Source organism: Girardinichthys multiradiatus, chromosome 9, assembly GCF_021462225.1.
Source record: "Girardinichthys multiradiatus isolate DD_20200921_A chromosome 9, DD_fGirMul_XY1, whole genome shotgun sequence".
In the NCBI taxonomy this organism is placed as follows: domain Eukaryota; kingdom Metazoa; phylum Chordata; class Actinopteri; order Cyprinodontiformes; family Goodeidae; genus Girardinichthys; species Girardinichthys multiradiatus.
The window spans coordinates 37,152,048-37,170,384 of NC_061802.1; the positions used below are offsets into that span (position 1 = coordinate 37,152,048).

General features: G+C 37.0%; 2 protein-coding genes across 2 annotated transcripts in view; one reads left to right on the forward strand and one right to left on the reverse strand.

The window, feature by feature from the left end:
* Positions 1–5,613: 5,613 nt before the first annotated feature.
* On the reverse strand, positions 5,614–9,744 carry srd5a3 (steroid 5 alpha-reductase 3). Its single transcript, XM_047375376.1, has 5 exons — positions 9,461–9,744; positions 9,158–9,309; positions 8,900–9,085; positions 8,691–8,816; positions 5,614–6,098 (listed from the first exon to the last, which is right to left on the reverse strand). The coding sequence occupies exons 1-5, from the start codon at positions 9,682–9,684 to the stop codon at positions 5,839–5,841; spliced, it is 948 nt and encodes a 315-aa protein (XP_047231332.1). The 5' UTR covers positions 9,685–9,744; the 3' UTR covers positions 5,614–5,838.
* A 5,979-nt stretch (positions 9,745–15,723) lies between these two features.
* The window catches only part of kdr (kinase insert domain receptor (a type III receptor tyrosine kinase)), a 29,972-nt gene continuing 27,358 nt past the window's right edge, over positions 15,724–18,337 (forward strand). The window contains exons 1-4 of the mRNA XM_047375397.1: positions 15,724–15,996; positions 17,286–17,379; positions 17,473–17,675; positions 17,884–18,005. Coding sequence (XP_047231353.1) covers positions 15,930–15,996; positions 17,286–17,379; positions 17,473–17,675; positions 17,884–18,005 — 486 coding nt within the window. The 5' untranslated portion in view covers positions 15,724–15,929. The remainder of the gene's footprint in view (positions 15,997–17,285; positions 17,380–17,472; positions 17,676–17,883; positions 18,006–18,337) is intronic.

Consider the following 18,337-nt stretch of genomic DNA (forward strand, 5'->3'; position numbering starts at 1 on the left):
CATTGGATTTTTTTTATGCAAATGTCAAGGACTCATACATCTCTACAGCAAGACCTCCTCTAGGCAAATCAGATCACAATCTTGTTTTTCTCTGCTCGAAATATAAGCGCCTTGTTCAGAGACAACCTGTAATAAAGAGGACTGTGAGAAAATGGTCACAGGAAGCTGAAGAAGCTCTGCAAGGTTGCTTTGAGGTTACAGACTGGGATGCACTGAGCCAGCCACATTGAGAGGACATCAATGCCTTAACTGAGTGTGTAACCGACTATGTAAACTTCTGTGTGGATAACATCAACCCCACCAGAACCGTGAGATGCTTCCCCAATAACAAACCTTGAATCACCAGTGACCTGAAGGACCTGCTTAACAAGAAAAAAAGAGCCTTCAGAAAGGGAGACAGATAATTATCTTGACTTTAAGCAACTTAAAGTCAAGATAAGAGACAGCAAGGAGGTGTACAAGAAGAAGCAGGAGAGCAAGCTCCAGCAAAACAATATCATGAACTAAACACATTCTTCAATAGGTTCAGTTTAGAAACAAAGTCAGCATCGTTCTCTCCTGCTCACAGCTAAAACAGACATCCCACCCTCATTTGACCCACAGCTTTCCTATCACACCTCAAATGTTTTATTTTCCACCTCAGCCATGGACCCTTCTGCTTCTACACGTTTGCCTTCAACCAAATCAGAATATGCTGATACTCTTACCATTCCTCTTCACGCTGTACACCTCAGACTACCAGTACAAAACAAACTCCTGTCATCTACAACTGAGAAGCAACTGTGAAGCCGTCTACAAGAACGGACAGAGCAGACTACTTCTTGAGGAAGCTTAGGACCTTTGGCGTTTCCACCAAGATGCTGCATATCTTCTATAAGTCTGTTGTGGAGAGTGTGATCTCTTCTGCCATCATCTGCTGGGGAAGCAGCATCAGAGCCAGGGTCTTAAAAAGCTCAACAAGCTGATAAAAAAGGCTGGCTCTGTTCTGGGGACTCCTCTGGAGATCATTGTGGAAAGACGGATTCTTCATAAAATGAAGAACATTATGGAGAACCCTGATCATCCTCTTCATGAGACTGTCCTACAACAACAGAGTGTCTTCAGTCAGAGGCTTCTTCAGATCTGCTGTAAGACGGAGCGCTACAGGAGATCCTTCCTGACCATCAGCATCTACAACGGCTCTTTGAAGAAACCTTCATAATATGAGCTACAACATTTCATATTCTTTTGGGATGAATAAAGTATTTTTGATTTGAATTAAAGTAATAATCTTAAATTGTATTAATGTACAAACCCCTGGCTGGAAAATTGTCAAATTTTGAACGGTAAATTACTTTAGATCTAATTATGTATTTAAGTAGAGTTATATAATAAACACTTAGCATGTATGCATTGTGTTTTACAAAAGCCACCATTTTTATGTTGTCATAAAAATACTAAGAAAAGGTATAAGTACTGTGTTTCTTTGAAGAAAATCTATCATGAACATAAAAGCAATATTGCTGTTTGCAAATCTAAGTAATGTTCAGTTTGTTTATTTTTATAGCCATTAAAATAGCAATAAAACAAATTTCAGAGCATATAATCAGTGATTGCCAATGAACATCAGACAAGGGCACTTATATTATCGTTTTCAATTACCAAAAACAGGTGTGCTATTAATGATTAAAATACACTCTAAGTAATGATGTCAACAAACACCAAAAACTGTTAGTATGGTCAGCATAGTTATTTTTGCTATTTGAAGAACATCCATACATGCTGCGCTTAGGGTTCAAAATATGACTGAACACAAATATTATGCATTGTTTAGCACATGGAAAGTGTTAGTGAAATACCTTTTTCAACAATCGGTTTTACATTGAACAGTAAATGATTTTTAAAGGCTGTATGCACTGAAAAAACCCACAAACTATGCTGATAAAACTTTTAGTCTACATGGTCTATCCCTGTTAAAGAATGTAAAGTGTTCTGTGAGTATTTGATACTTAAGTGGGATAAATAATTTGCCGTTATTACTAAAGAGAATTAACATTTAAATAGGAAAACATCAATATTTAATTATGCAATTTGTAAGATTATTTTAAACACCACAGTCCTACTTTGCAAATGGATCTTCAAACGATGCAACCATTACTGTATAAATGTTTGTGCAGTTCCAGCAGTCTGAACTGACCGGCCCGTTTCTCATTTAGTCATACTTCAGTTCTGACAGCATCACAGATATGTGACCCAGACAGCTCAGTTTACTGACTGGTTTCACATCAATGCTGGGTGAAAATGAGCTAACAGCTCTCTGAAGTAGGTGTTCATTTCAAGGAGTGTAAAGAGTTGGCATCCAGTCCTCTCTGGATCTAGTCACCCCAAAAATATCTAATCAAGACTGGTGGAGTTGGGAAAATACCTTTGTTGTATCTTGATTGTTTAAATATATTTTCTCAAATCTTTATTCTTATTTGAACAAAAATACCTTCTAGAGTATTCCAACATCTCTGAATAAAGCAGGCCTGTTGAAGACTGAACCAAAGTAGTTTTTTGTTCAACTTTAAAACAAGTACGGTAATGCAAGCACAGTATGCTGCTAAAGATGAACTAGAAATCAACTTAGTCCAAGCATATAAATCTTTTATTAGCCAGTGATTCAAGAGACTCCAACATTTAGTTGCTTTTAGAACTTCCAGCTGCTTTTCTTTCATTTGGAGCACTGTGTCTATACATGCATTGTAGTTGAATGTTTTTTATTCTCCATTTACATAATCCCTCGAGGATCCATTAAAAACAATTAACACTCTTTGACTGTTTTTCAAAGATCAAAGCTTGGACAGCTTCTATTTTCAGCCAGGAATAGACGAGGTTATCATCTTTAACCCAGTGGAAATTGCACCAGCCCTCTCTGGAGCTTTGAGGCTCTTTTAAAATCTCACATAAATGACTAAAGTGTGGGCCTGACTTTAGCAGGTGTTACTCGTGCTGGCAGCTTACAGCCCCCGATGTTTTGGGGCCCCCAAAATACTTTACATTAATTTCTAATCTACTGCAATTAATCAATGTTTTACAAACATAATTCTTCCACAGATGACTGATCAGTTCTTATCACTTTGGGTTGTTGTAATTTTTCAGATTTTGGTGCACATAATCAATATGCAACTTGATCAAAAATTGCCAGGAACTTCTGTCACTCGCTTCTGGACCCAAGCTCAAATATTATCAGGGTCCGAAATTTCTGTCCAAAATAGGGAGTCACAGTATTTTAAAATCCTGGACACAAAGTATTTCAGGGGTAAAAAAAAGAAGCATGTGTTAACATACCAAGTGGATTTTTGGTATAAAAGACCTTAAAATACAGTTTTGTGGTTTAGTTTAAAAATTCTAATGAGGAACAATTTATATATATTTTATGTCCAGGCCTGAATTTCCCACCACACCAGTTAACCTAAATAACACTCTTGACATCATGGCTTTTGGTATTCTTCTGCCCCCCCAAAGATTATTAATGGCCCCAATCAAGCCACTCCTTAAAACATTTTCTGGAAGCTCCCCTGGATAAACAGATACTAAAACCTTGGCCCCAATCCAACAACAGCAAGCTTTAAACTTCAAACCTTCTTCTTTGTTGGTGCTGTATGTCAGTGGTGACATTATATCGCCACACGCAGGCCTGGCATATTTACTGTAATATTTTGGGTCTTTTTTTTTGCATGCATGAAATGGTGCCATTAAATAGGGATTTTGTTTTAGAAAAGACAACCAAAAAGCTGGTTTTGGACTAAAAACAGTGGAGCTAATGAATACCTACAATTTTGCCCAAAATTATTCATTCCCTTGCAGATTTTTATTCAAAACTAACTTCATATAACTGATAGAAACCAGACTTCTCTTAAAAGACAAGATGTTGTAAAAGGGCTGTCATCTTTTTTTATAATTTATTGTAATCACAAATTTATTTATACCCTTCTCCATAATTAAGGAAAAGGACTTTACTTGCCTTAGAGCAATCAAACTGTTTTTATTTGCTGAAAAGCTTTTTGCAAGCTTCTACTGGTATTTATGATGAGTTTGTGAGGCTGGAAGCCCTCAATGTCAACACCCTAATCTTTAGCTCTGTCCACAGATTCTGTATGAGATTCCAGATGGGACTTTGGCTAGGCCACTCCAAAACATTTTTATAACCTTCTGTAGGAAGAGTAGGAAGCCCTGAGAGGCAAGTGAGAAAAAAAAGGATGCCTCCACAATGATCTCCAGAGGTTCCAGAGGAGTCCCCAGAACAGAACCAGCCTTTTTTATCAGCTTGTTGAGCTTTTTTAAGTCCCTGGTTCTGATGCTGCTTCCCCAGCAGATGATGGTAGAAGAGATCACACTTTCCACAACAGACTTATAGAAGATATGCAGCATCTTGCTGCAAACACCAAAGGACCTAAGCTTCCTCAAGAAGTACAGTCTGCTCTGTCCCTTCTTGTAAATGGCTTCACAGTTGCATCTCCACTCTAGTCTGTTGTCCAGGTGAACACAGAGGTATTTATACTCCTCCACCACCTCCACTTCTTCTCCAATGATGGAAATAGTTTTTGACTTATTCTTGTTTCTCTTAAAATCTACAATCATCTCCTTAGTTTTAGTCACGTTCCAGATGAGATGATAGTTTCCACACCATGCCACAAAGCGGTCCACCACCTTCTTGTTCTCAGCTTCTTGTCCATCTCTGATCCACCCCACGACTGCAGAATCATCCGAGTATTTCTATAGACGACAGGAGTCTGTCTTGTACTGGAAGTCTGAGGTGTACAGAGTGAAAAGGAATGGTGAGAGTACAGTCCCCTGTGGTGCTCCTGTGCTGCTGACTACCTGGTTAGACTCACAACCCTTCAGTCTCACAAACTGTGGTCTGTTTGTCAGGTAGTCTTTGATCCAAGAGATTGTTGAGGCCTCCACCTGAGTCTTCTGGAGTTTCTGACAAAGTAAATCAGGTTGAATTGTGTTAAATACACTGGAGAAATCAAAGAACATGATCCTCACAGTGCTGCTGGCTTTGTCCAGATGACAGTGGGTTTGTTGAAGCAGATGTATGATGGCATCTTCATCTCCATTGCCACGTGATAAGGGAACTACATGGCATCCTGATATGAAATGTGATTAGTTTAATATCAAAGATTTTTAAACTGAAGTGTACCGTAAGTTTTTTTTTTTTTTTAAATCTTTCTGGAGTGTTAAAAGAGCCATGCTTTTGTCACATCCGACCTTTGTTTTAGCAAATTTCTGTATTTTCGTCCAGAAGCCGGACACTGTCCTTGCAACACAAACCTGAGTGAGTCCTGCCTAAAATCTTACCCAAAAGCACGAACATACCTCCCTAATGCTAACTTGTCTTCACTGGCTTTCTGTTTCAAGCTCCTGTATATCTGTCTGATCTCCTGCAGCCTTATGCGTCCTGCAGATCTCAGATCTAAAGATCACCTTTTTCTAACTGTACCACTGTCCAGACTGGCACAGAGGTGAAGGGGTTTTCACAGTTGTGGAATAAATTTTCCCTGTATATTAAATATACAGGCTCCAAATCTTGCTGTATTTATTTCTGTATGACAGAGAAATTCGGTTTTGCTTTTTTCCCCTAAATCGTTTTAATGGTTTTTATGGTTTTTATTGTTTTAATATAAAGCACTTTGGAATCAACATGATGGAATTCTGTAACAAGGAAAGATATGCTGGCATAAAATAAAAGTATTTATGTTACGTTTTGTATTCAACAGGATCTGGCTGTAATGACAATATTGATTGAAGGTTCATTCCTTTTATTTTCTTTACTTATCAGTGTCTTCAGGTCTTGTTACTGTTGTAGGGCACTCAGAGCACAAAAGGTATAAATGCTCTTCTGTGCTTTGGGTATAACTCATACTTGCTAATGTAAAGGTCGTGACAAAGCTGTCCTGCCAGCGCCTGGCTGAAGAGCACATAAAGGACCACAAGCCACCAGGTGAGAGAGAGTCCGCCGAGAACGAAGCCCAGTGAGATGTAAATCAGCAGCTCGGCGAAGTAATGTGGGCATGAAACCAGGTCGAACCAGCCTCCCTCTGGCACCCTGTGAGCCAGAGTCTCCACTCTTCCTAAAAGCAGATACAAACAGTTCAGTACAGTGTTATTCCAACTTTAGATCAAGCATTTAGATTTTGCAGACATTTCTCACAGCAGTTTCAAGGATAACTCAAAATTTGAAAGATTCAGTTCAGATCTATTGTAAAGTCTCTCCAGCTGACAACCCGATAGCAGAATCTGGCAGTAAATGAGTGAAAACATGTATTTTTATTCATGTTGATAAATGTTGCTGCAATGGTATCTTTACTGCTTGCTGCCTACTCATGTGAGAGTGGCTGGGTAGCAGCACAAACTGAGGATCTAGATCTATTGACGCCATCCTATGCTTCTTTGTATCAGCCCATTATGTTTGCAAAGCACATCAATTGTATCTTTGTTGCCAGGCTTCTATTTTAATTTCAATACTTCTGTCTTAGTTTTAATCATATTTATTATATTTAAGAAAAAATTGTCTATTTGTCTAAAAATTATTATAGTTTTGTTTACATAGATTGGCATTTTCTAGTGTGACTGTTGATTGTTGCTCACCTTTGTTGTAAACCTTTATAAAGTACTCTTTGTTACATTTGATTGTTTGTTGTTGTGATCTGATTGTTAACAAATCCACTATTTAGTAACTTGGATGCCTATGTATCAAGTCCGTGATTTTATGTGATACAGCTGAGAGAATGCACTGAAAATGTGTATCTAACTTTCTTTGTTTAAAAAGAAAAACAAACATTTCATCGGTTAAATAAATACTTTTCTATGAACTCTTTGTTTAATGAAGAGTTTAGATCATTTAATTTGAGTTTAATTTCCTGACACATGATTTGTTCGTATTAATTGGAAGGAGAATAGCTTTAACTACACTTTTTGGGGTCAGGGTTTTGCTATTCAATTAAATAGTGTCTTTGTAATAAATCTTACGACTGAAATAAACTAACCTGAATTTTTTTAATACTATTTGATTATTTGACTGACTGACCGCATTATTACATTCAATGGAAATAGTGATTTAAAAAAGTAAATGAGTGTCACAAAGTATTTACAAAAACTTGTAATAAAAATCAACTTTACTAAATGCATAATCAATTTTTTATTAAAAATAATGTTCTTTATATGAAGCATGTGTAGTTTTATCAAGATTTAATTATTAGAAATTATTTCATGTTTTTCTGCTGGAAAGCATGATGAATGTACTTTATCCTCCTGTCTTGTCTTAGTAAGATAGTAGATGGTGCTAAATAGCAGAGATAGTATTATTGTATTAGCCAGATATAAAAAGCTGCCTATTACTTTTTATGTCACGAGTTCCCACAGCGGCTGTATCAGGTAATCCATGTTGTTGGACATCACCCCTCCAGATGAAAGGCCTGCTTTGTTTTTGCCTCCAGCAGCAGGGTTTCTCAGCTGTGAGAACCACTTGACAAATGTTTTGCTCCAAAGACTTACACATTAGCTAGGACATTTAATTCGCAGGTGTGTAACAAACAACCGAAGGGCTGTGATAACGCATTTCTGATGTGTTTCTCACTAAATGCGGCTATAGTCACAACAAGTTATCTGGTCTTTGGTGGAGGCGTTCAATGTGACCCAGCTCCTGGCAGAGGATGAGTCTGATATTTATTGTTTATCGTGAAAAATTTCTTATCATAATAAGAATTTAGATTTAACATGAGAACGATAAATTCCAATTAATGATGTTGGAAAACTCCAAAAACTGGCTGTATTGTTGGGATTGGTGCTTTTTCTATTTTCTCTACTGTTTGTTCCATGAGATCATCAATTAACATCAATAAACCAGAAAATATGATTAAAATGCAGTTACTGTGTGCATTTTTGTGATGAAAATCACACTTTATATAACTGATGTCCTGAAGAAGCCTATTTCAGCAGTATTTGTGGTTGTGGCACTATGATTGCTGTGACACGCAGTCACAGCCACACAGTTACCTAAAAAAGACTGAAAAGGTTATAGTTCTTATCAACAATTTTATTGTTATCATAAAAGCACCTCAAAATATTGTGATTTTAAGTCCATATTGCCAACCTCTAATGTGGTTATTGCGAACACAATCAAACAATTAATAAATCGCAATGAAATTCAGAATTACTGAAGCTTCTATTACTTTATGGTCAGTATTAACACTATATATATATATATATATATATTTATTTTTTTTTTGCCAAGAAATTACAACTAATATCTTGATAGCTTTTACCATATATGCACTTTCAAACTAAACTTTTCTCAAGGATATTTGCAAACTATTAAAGGATTTTCATGCACAAATTTTGATAAGCTGAAAATTATTTCCCCCTTTTGCATTTATGACAATAAATGTTATAGATAGCAACAGTACTAATAACTATACTATTTCAGCAGCAGTAGAGATAATTGTTTAATCTCTGTTTTAAATAAAATGATCCAAATTATTTTAAACTTTTTGTTTTAAAGTGTAAATACCATGATAATATGGTATTTTGCCACAAGGTTATTATAACATTAGAACTTCATAGCGGCAGATGCCTATGTTTTGGTGTTTCACTGACACCTAAAGTCTCTTCAGTCAATTTAGACGTGTCAGTAGTGGTGGAGTTAAACTCCATCACAGACTGACCTGATTTCCCCTTGCGAAGCCTGGCCAGCAGGACCGTAGACTGATGCTGCAGCAGAGAGGCTGCGATGAAGAGAACAAATCCAGCCACATGAATCCAATCCAATTGAGAGAGGAGAGTGCCAGGACCTAAAAAAGCAGCATAGGCCTTTACAGCACCATAGCAGAACGACATATGACAGGATTAACACAAGATTAGTAGAGGATCTAACCTTTTGCCATTTGATCCGAGCAAAGCACAGTCAATCCCAGCACCATGTAATACCCCAGACCAAACAAATACTGCACCAAATGCATGACCCCATCAGAAAACACGCTGACAAACAGACACTCCAGCAGCCTCCTGAGGGAGTGGACACACAGCAGCAGCTGCACCAGGACTGTGGCCAGCTGTGGGGCTGCAGAGAGGGGACCATCAGCAAGGATCAGACAGCAAATGCGCACTTTATAGAAAAGTTTAGGCAGTTTACCTTGGCCGTCAAAGCTGGGCACACCTGTTAAAATCTTCAACATCCCAGTCAGCCATGATGGGTAAGACTGCAGCTGGTAGATGAAGTTAATAGACAACAGCAGAAGGAAAACATTCCAGAAAACAGAGATGGCATAAAAGTGCCAAAACCACCTGTATGAACAAAACAGGCTTAAGTAGAGGTTTTATCCACAATAGTTAACGATATTTCACTTCAAAGACTCGTCTTATTTATAGTAAACAAACAAATAAGACACTATTAGTCAATATATAGAACAGTTTTGCTTTTTTGCCTCTCTGTTACCGTTTCGGGACGTCAAACACTCGAAGCCACTCTGCTCGGTTCAGCTTCTGTTTGGTTTTTCCGTAACGAATCAGATCCTGAAACAATGTAAACAAACTGGACTTCCGGTACAATCCCGGCAGCTGAGCTGAGGCTTTGTGGACGCAAAAAGCTACAAGGAAACACAGGGCCAGAAATAACCAGAAAGTATCTAGCAGACTAAAGCTGACTGAGCTCCAAGTCATGTTTGAGTTCTGCTGGGCGTGGACATTGTTTTGTGCAACGCAGTCAGCGAACCCCTGGAAAACGGACAGAGTTAATGGTTCCGCTGTCAAATCAAGTTCTGAGTTTGTGACTCCAGAGGGCGCCCTTTCGTCTTTTTTATCATGTCGCGTATTTTATCGGAATGTGATGGCTCAACGCAAATGAGGGCATGGATGTGAAGTGGATGAAAAATGATAAAAATCTAAAGTGTGTAGATATATATATTTATACAGCCACAAATCGTTTGGGACATGTCTGTATTATCTTTGCAAATCTAGAGATGCACAGTTCTTCAATGAAAAATAACTCAAATTCAGGCATATTGAATGGAAAGCAACTGTAAACATAAATTTTCAAGTCTTGACAGCAATTTTCAATTGGATTAAGGTCTGTGCTTTAACTAGGACAGACTAATACACAAATTAGCTTTGAGCAAAACCCTTCCATCCACCCCCAGTCTTATTGAGGTTTTTGCTCCCAGTTTTCCCTGTTTTTAGCTACATTAATCTTTCCATCAACTCTGACTAGTGTTCCCATCTCTGATGAAAAAAAAGCATTCCCCACAGCATGGTGCTGCCACTACCTTCTGTCACTGTGGGGATGGTGTATTCAGAGTTGTATGCAGTGTTAATTTCTTCCACAGATAGAGACAGAGAGTTTTGCATGTCTCCCAAAAAGTTTATGTTTTGTTTCATCTGATCAGAGCACGTTTTTGCAAATCCCAAACACCATTGACATTGACCACTGACATCCGCACGACTTAATGGAGGTTTAAGATAAGAAGTTCAGGTTATCTTGTCAAGCATATTTAGTGATGAAATAGTTTTTTTTTTACAGTACAGAGACAAGCCAAGCTTGGTTTTTGATTCAACCCTTTTTTCGTTTATGGAATGGTGAAATTATCTGAGAACAGTAATCAGGATATCTTATTGCCTGTAATCAAGGCGTACATGTCATGTTAGAGGTAAATACGGTTTTGTTCTCAGCTTGAGCTATATAATTATAAACAACAGATCCTTTCAGTTATGCAGTTAACCTAACATTTCTCAAGATGAAGAAATCAAGCAAGGTTTTCCATTTCAGAAGAAGATTTCAGTTTTGTAGAATGTATTTGTTTTTTTGCATATAGGTTTTCTTTGCGTACTTTTTCTATATATTTTTAGTGAAAACCGACTTCCACATTTCATTAGAGACATCATTTTTGTTATGCAAATGCATTTTTTCCATGCATGCATCAATATAAGCTACACTGGATTTTAAATCTGACTCTTAAAGACACCACCCAGTAGTATATTTTCTCAATTAATAACTTTTGGTACACTTATAAAACCACAACTTTGTGACAAAGTATGAATTATCTCTGCAGGATTTACAAAATACAAAATTTTAAGCTCAACAAAGTAAAAAACTGCTAAACCTGCTTTGTGCATATGTGTCTAGATGACATCACTGTAGACAGAGGAATCTAGCTGAATTTTCCTGGAAACCATTCATTGTTCCAAAATAAGGCTCTAATGTTTTGCAGGAGCCACACAGAATACAAGTAAATCTTTGATTGAAGATTCTGATAGTGGAGCAAGGACTGTCCAGCAAGCAGTAGGATGGGTCAAACCAAGTCAACGTCTTTTTATTTCACAGATCAGGAGCCCCTGGCATGAGTGTGTACGTGTGTGTGTGCGTGTGTGTGTGTGTGTGTGTGTGAACCGGTGGCTGAGAGACATCTTGTAAAGTCCACCTAACCAAATATATATAATAATAGAAATCATTTACAACCTCAGTTCCAGGTGAGCTTTGTTCTCACAGGTTGACCAGTCATCAGTGTTTATTCCCTCTTTACAATGTGACGCTCAAAGTCAGTTTGTTTGAGCGGAAAACCTGGCCTTTGAGACAGTAGATTCCAGGATGCCTCTTGGAGGAGCATGGTATCCTGTCTGAGGAAATATGGACTGTTTCCTGTTCTCTCCCCTTTCCTGGTCCCAGTGTCTTTTTCTTTTTTCTAGAGCCAAAAAATAGGACCCTCAGGTGGCCCTCAAAGGTGTTTGTTTAAATAGTAGTTGCCAAACATTTTATAAACAAAATTTTGAAGTATCCCATACTGACATATTTTAAGTAAATATTACAACAGTAGTTGGACTTCTTCCATTGTTATATTATGTCATTTTTTAAATTTTTACTTTTTTAACTTGGGGCTGTATAATTTGCTGGGATGCAGTTCAGATATGTTTTTACTCAGATGTTGAATATTCCAGGTGTCAAGTAGAAAAACCCATAAGTCCAAGTTGGGTAATTTTGAGGTTTCTTATCACACCCTGATTTCAAAATCCAATATGCCTGGCATGTTACAATTTAGTGATATGCACAGTAAACAGTTTTCACTGTTGAAGGTTTTTATATATTTTTTAAAATCTAAATAAACCTTCCACACATTAATACAAAAACCTCTTGGGTTGTTCTCATTGCCAAAAGTAGTTAGCCTGGTCACTGAGTATAAAAAGAAGCAGGTCCAGCTGATTTGAACTTGAAAAAAGAACCTGGTTAAATTGGATTAAGTGTTATTCCCAGAACCAAGTTTTAGCAGGGGTGGAGAAACTGTACACGGATTAAGTAGCCACTAATAGTTGCTGCTCATTTTCTGGTGTCTGATTTAGTTTGTGCTAGGAGTTCTTGTGACTTTTACATTACAACTCTTTTTTGGGACGTTTCTGATGCAGCAAAGACCGACATTCTTGAACAGCTCTTCTTTGGGGGGTGTTATTGGTTAGTTCTAATAAATTGTTTACCTCAAAAATAATTGGACCAAATGTCTTTTATGACAATCTCTAACAAATGCCCATCAGCATCACAAAATAAATAAAAAAAACAAAAACTGATACATTTAAGAAAACATTAACCTGCTGCAGCTGCTTAGGGCCTCCACACCAGCAGGGGTCACCCATGAGCTCTAGAATTCTCTGTAAAGTCAACAAATGTATGTTTTTCTAAAATCTGTAATTTTTATGCAAATGAATCATTCCTTTAGATAATTTTCCTCCACAAGTAGTTAGTATTTTGTTCTGAGCTCCAACAGTGTTGAATATTGAGAGAAAAAATGTTGAAACTGTAAAGGCATAAAAATATTCTTAATATGTGTTTTTAAACATTTTCCATGGAAGTGGTAAAGCCTTGCATTTTAGCAGCATTGTTCTCTAGTCTAATGCCCAGTCCACCCATTTTAATGTTTCCCTCACAACAATTTAAATGTTTCATACAAATGGTTTCCCTCTCTCTCAGTTTTCTCATGTAAATGTTTTGTGTTAATTTCTTTTGCACTGAATTGTGGGATGCTGACCATTAAAATCCAACCAGAGATCTGAGAATATAAACCCATGCAAGATGATAAGAAACCTTCTACAAGACTCGATCTTTCAATATGCGATTTTGATGCAAGTTTGAGTTTTGAGATAACTACTCTGTCAAAATGTCTCTGAAGTGGAGCCGTCTATTGCGAGTCAATTTCATTGAGATCAGAACATAAAAATGATACATATTTAGAAAATGTAATAGTTACCCTATACATGCAATCATGGTATGAAGAAAGTGCATCCTGCTGTGGCAGAAATTTAGTACTGAGTCAGGAAAAACAAGTACGTTGATTTTGAGTTTTTAGCTTGGGTGAAACAGACATGACCCATGGTTATACCGTCATGAGCAAGTTTTATACGCCCCAGCCCAGAACCAGCATCACCAGGTATTTGGTCTCACTGGATTTTATTTAGGGGTAATAGACTAAAGGGGCTGGTGCCACACTTTTCAGATTACTTGTGCAAAAAAGAAAAAAAAAACATGAAATAATTTTGCTTCCACTCCATAGTTTACTTTACTTTATGTTGGTATACCACATAAAATCCCAATAAAACACATTATAGTTTGTGGCTGTAAGTGACAAAATATGGATAAATATCTTTGCAAAGACACTGTAACGCTGGGTTAAATAATTTTGTAATCTGGTAATGGCCTGATTATTTTCATGGTTAAACCACAGAATGAATAGTGGACTTATTTCCTTTTTACCATGACTGTAGAATGTCTAACCCTTGGATAATTTGCTGATCCAGTCCTTTATTGACCTTTGCTTCTTTTGAAGAACAAAAAACTTAACAACTCTCTAAGGGCTCTACTATTAAAGCTATATATCTGAAGCAAAGATAAACATAGAAATCTTCCACATGAGCTCATCTGATTGTTTATACCAAGAAAAATGGAATGACTCAAAACGAAACCTGACAAAAAATGTCACAATTAGATCAACTGACAACATAAAAAGTTTACATGTGTAAGTCCACTCAAATTCTTTATAGAAACTTTAGATCAGTAAAGTGAATAAAATATACCAAAAAATATGAAGTATGAGGTATCCAGCTACACTGGCAGCTTCCTCTAACATTGCATTTCGCTGTTCTCCATTGGCTTCACTGTTTTAAATATAAACAAGCATATCATCAGCATACATTTGAAGGTCTGAAAACACATCTGGAGGATGCTTAATGAACAGACTAAAAACAATGGAGCCTAAAATGATTCCATGTGGAATTCCTGTTTTAATTTCTCAAGGATTAAAAATAATTAAGGATCAAGACTAATTATGACTTACTGTATCAAATACCTTTTTATGTTGCCCAAGATATTTTTACTGAGGAATTCTATTGTGTGCAGGTAATGGTTTATCTCTATGTGGTTTCTCTCTAATGATCTTCTTTTTACACAGGACTAGAAGAAGACTACAGGTCTATAGTTGTACCATTTTCTTCTTCATTTCCAGATTTTAAGACAGGTTTAATCAAGGAATGTTTCCATTTATTTTGGAAGTTTTCCAGTTTTATTGTAAGAATTGATAGGAGGAGTAAAACGCTGAACTAGAACAAAGTTTTTTTGTTTAGTTCTTTCCTAATCAAGTATTTCTTTTGAAGGCTTCAAATAAAATTGTATTTTCTTTGTCTGAGTCTGGGCCACAGTTCAAAGTAATCACATGATGCTAAAAGCAAATAAATTGTGAAAATGTTCATTTTGATTTAGTGAAAGCAGTGTTTTGCATTGAGGTTTGTGCTGTAACATGACAGTTGCATGAATATTGTTTGAGACACTGTGAATGGACTGAATTTCAATAAGGCTTTTCTAGTCATACAGACCACTCAAAGCACTTTTTAGAGCCACATTAATTTAGTTGCACTCACATTCATACAACAGTACACACATTAGTAAACAACTTAGGGTTAAATATCTTGCCCAGGGGCACATGTGACAGAAAGAAGCTGGAACTGGACCAACAACTTTTTTGTCTTTTTTGTTTTGGATTTCAAGACAATTATTCTTTCCTCTGATCTACAGGTGCCCTACTGCATGCATTATTGTTGTACACATAAATAAAACTAAACTAAACAATTGTCTGCAGCTCTGTAATTTAATTCAATTCAATTCAGTTTTATTTATTTAGCGCCAATTCACAACACTTTACAAAGTCATTTCAATCGAACCATACCGATTTCAAGTCGGGTACATACATTCCACTTAATCCTAATTATCAAACAGTGCAGTCGGATTCAGTTTATTATTCAAATTGGTTAAAAGTTTTTCTATCTAAGGAAACGCAGCAGATTGCATCGAGTCAGTAACTTGTAGCATTCACTCCTCCTGGATGAGCATTCTACCTAGACTCTGTTTAGATTGCATCACTTTTCTTGTATATTCGTGGCTTCTGCACTTTTTTCCTGCTAATATTTTTAACATACAAGCAGTTATTATATAAGGATTGGATTATTTTTCATAAACCAGCACAAAACCTAGGCTACATTAGCCTAAACGGATTAGCAAAGAAGACAAACATTTCATATTGAGTAAATTGAAAATCTCTTGGTAAAGTTCAATGTTTTGCCCCTCAGGAATAGGTTCAGCAGTGTTGTTGTCAGTATTTTATAATTTCAGATGCTCCTCCTTCCCTGCGGGCCTCTCACTGAGGCACCTCTCTGCATCCTCAGCAGCAGCAGTAGCTCAGTGAGAAACAAGCACAGGCGCACTGCACAGCGTTTTGACCACTGGCTGTGTCCATAACTCAAACTTTACCTGAAGTGGAATATACTGTAAAATCTCAGTGCCTCATGGATTCCTAAAGAGGCAGTTGGATACTTTTTTATTGTTGCTCTGAAGTTTTTATTTATACTTTGATGAGGATTCAGTCTTTGCTTTTTGTCGGATGATGAAGCAGGCGGTCTCAGTGCTTCTACTGCTGGGCATTATTCTGGAAATAACTGGTGTAGCTGGTAAGATGATGAAATAAAAACCTTTTAAGATACTCTTTTCTCTTGATGTTAAGCTGAATAAAAAGTGTCACACATGTTGTACTATGTCATATGAAAGTACAAGAAAAAACAAATTAAGTTTAGTTTTAACTGCAGTAGCAGTTATTCAACAAATTTAGACTTTTTGTCTTCTGTTTAATCTCAGACTGACTTTTATGTTGATGTTTTCTTGAGGTCAGATCATCCAAATTTAGCCCCTGTTTTTGGAGCATTTTCGGACATTCAGACCTGTTGCTAAAGAAAAATTATTTGTTACCAGTGAGATGTTTTTAATATTATTTCTGACATGGTTACATTGCTTCACATGCATAAAAGTGGCTCAAATTATACGATATGTTCTAAAAATCCTCTGTGTTGTAAAAGTTTTAAAAGTTTTTACAATTTTCTTTAACCCTTACTTTACCAGGAATAATCCCATTAAGTTTCCAAATCTCTTTGGCAATGGAGTCCAGAGTGGGAGAAAATAAATAATAAATCACAATACAAACAACTAAATTTAGCATTGGTAAATTTATGTTGTATTGACACAGTGAGTTAAATCTATAAACTTCTGCTTTCGTTTTGTAGAACATAATGTCACATGGTAATTTATGATCATTACTTTGCATTCACAGTTAAAAAAGTGTGTGCTGTGGTTCTGATTGGCCACCAATATAGACTTTATTCCATACAATCAAATGTGTCCTTTAGGGTCGCACAGGGAGGTGGTGGTCAGCCTATATCCTCTGTAACAGGAACCCCCACCTAGGTCAAACTGTGCTAGACTATTGAGCCTGACCCAGCCCATCTTCCCCCGCTTCCTGTTTTGACATAGCTTTCGCCATTTTCAGTGGCAGTGGAAAAAAAAATGTCCCAGAGCACCAGTTCAAAAACATAAGATACAATGGAAAATTGTTTTTCTAGATTGTGCTCTCAGTTTCTGCCTTACAATTCCACCTAGAAAACCCTGAAGGTCCTTTAGCCTCTACTTTATGGCTACTTCAATTTAGCCAGTCCTTGTTTAATCCAGAAAATATGCTGAAAAAAAACACTTTTTCTGCCCACATGTACTGTCCAGATTCAGCATAAGCAAAGACGTAAAAAAATCCCATTTAATCAACCTTAACCACATTTAGACTTCAACAGTAATCTTTTCTTTTTTCTTCCAAATTGGGGGGTTAAATCATGTTCGTTGGGTTTTACAGATTGATTTCATGAGGGCTGATTGTATTTTGAAACAGTTGTTTTTGCCATTAATTCTCGTTTTTCAGCCATCCAGCTGCGGTTTATGCCCGATCCACCAACGCTGAACACCTACGGCACCCACCGGATGAACAAATCTGACAACCTCGATCTAACATGCAGGTTTGTTAAACTTCTCTTCTTGTCATTTCATCCATCAGCTTGCTAATATTTCAGAGTATGCAGAAAAATCTTGTGTGTGTGTTGTTCTTCCAGAGGTCGGCAGCGCCTGCTGTGGTCCACCCCTCCTACGAGCACTCGACTCTCCACCAGTGACTGCAGTGGTTCAGGACTTTTCTGCCTGACCCTGACCATCACAAATGCAACCGTGAATGAAACTGGACAGTATCAGTGTTATTATAAAGACCTGAAAGTTGAAGATGGCAAGACAGCAGCAGGAGTTTATGTCTTTGTCCATGGTATAACTCCTTGTTTCATGTATTTTTAGGACGGTTTTTATTATAAAGTTAAATCAAAATCCATCCTACTCCAGTTAATGAAGGAAAAGCTAAGATAACACATTTGTTAGATTGTCTTAGACACCTTTCACATAAGTCATATTTCCCATTTCACTTTTTCTTAATTTATACTGAAAACATGTTTAATGATAATTTTGTTCCCTTTAAGATTCGAAGGTGCCGTTTGTGCCCTCTGAAAAGGAATATGAGGTAGTCTTTATCCGTGAAGGCGAGCGGGTGGTGATACCCTGCCGAGGCTCAGTGGAGAATCTCAATGTGACACTCAACACTGTAAGGAGGATTCTTTTCTGTTTTATTCTCTCCTACAGAAATTCAGAAACATTTACAACATTTAGCCATGTAGGGTGTAAAGTACTTCCCCCATACAGGGTTCTTCGGGTTTTCCTTGTTTGTCACAATTAAATATTTTACACATTCAAACTAATTTGATCATCAAATAAAGACACAAAAAGCAGCCTTTTTTCACACAGGATTCCATTTATTTATTTATGGAAAAAAAAGAAATCCTGTGTGAAAAAACATTTTCCCCTTAATCTAATAACTGGTTGTTCCACTCTTGGCAGCAACAACTACCATCAAGTGGCCTTAACTTGCAATGAGTC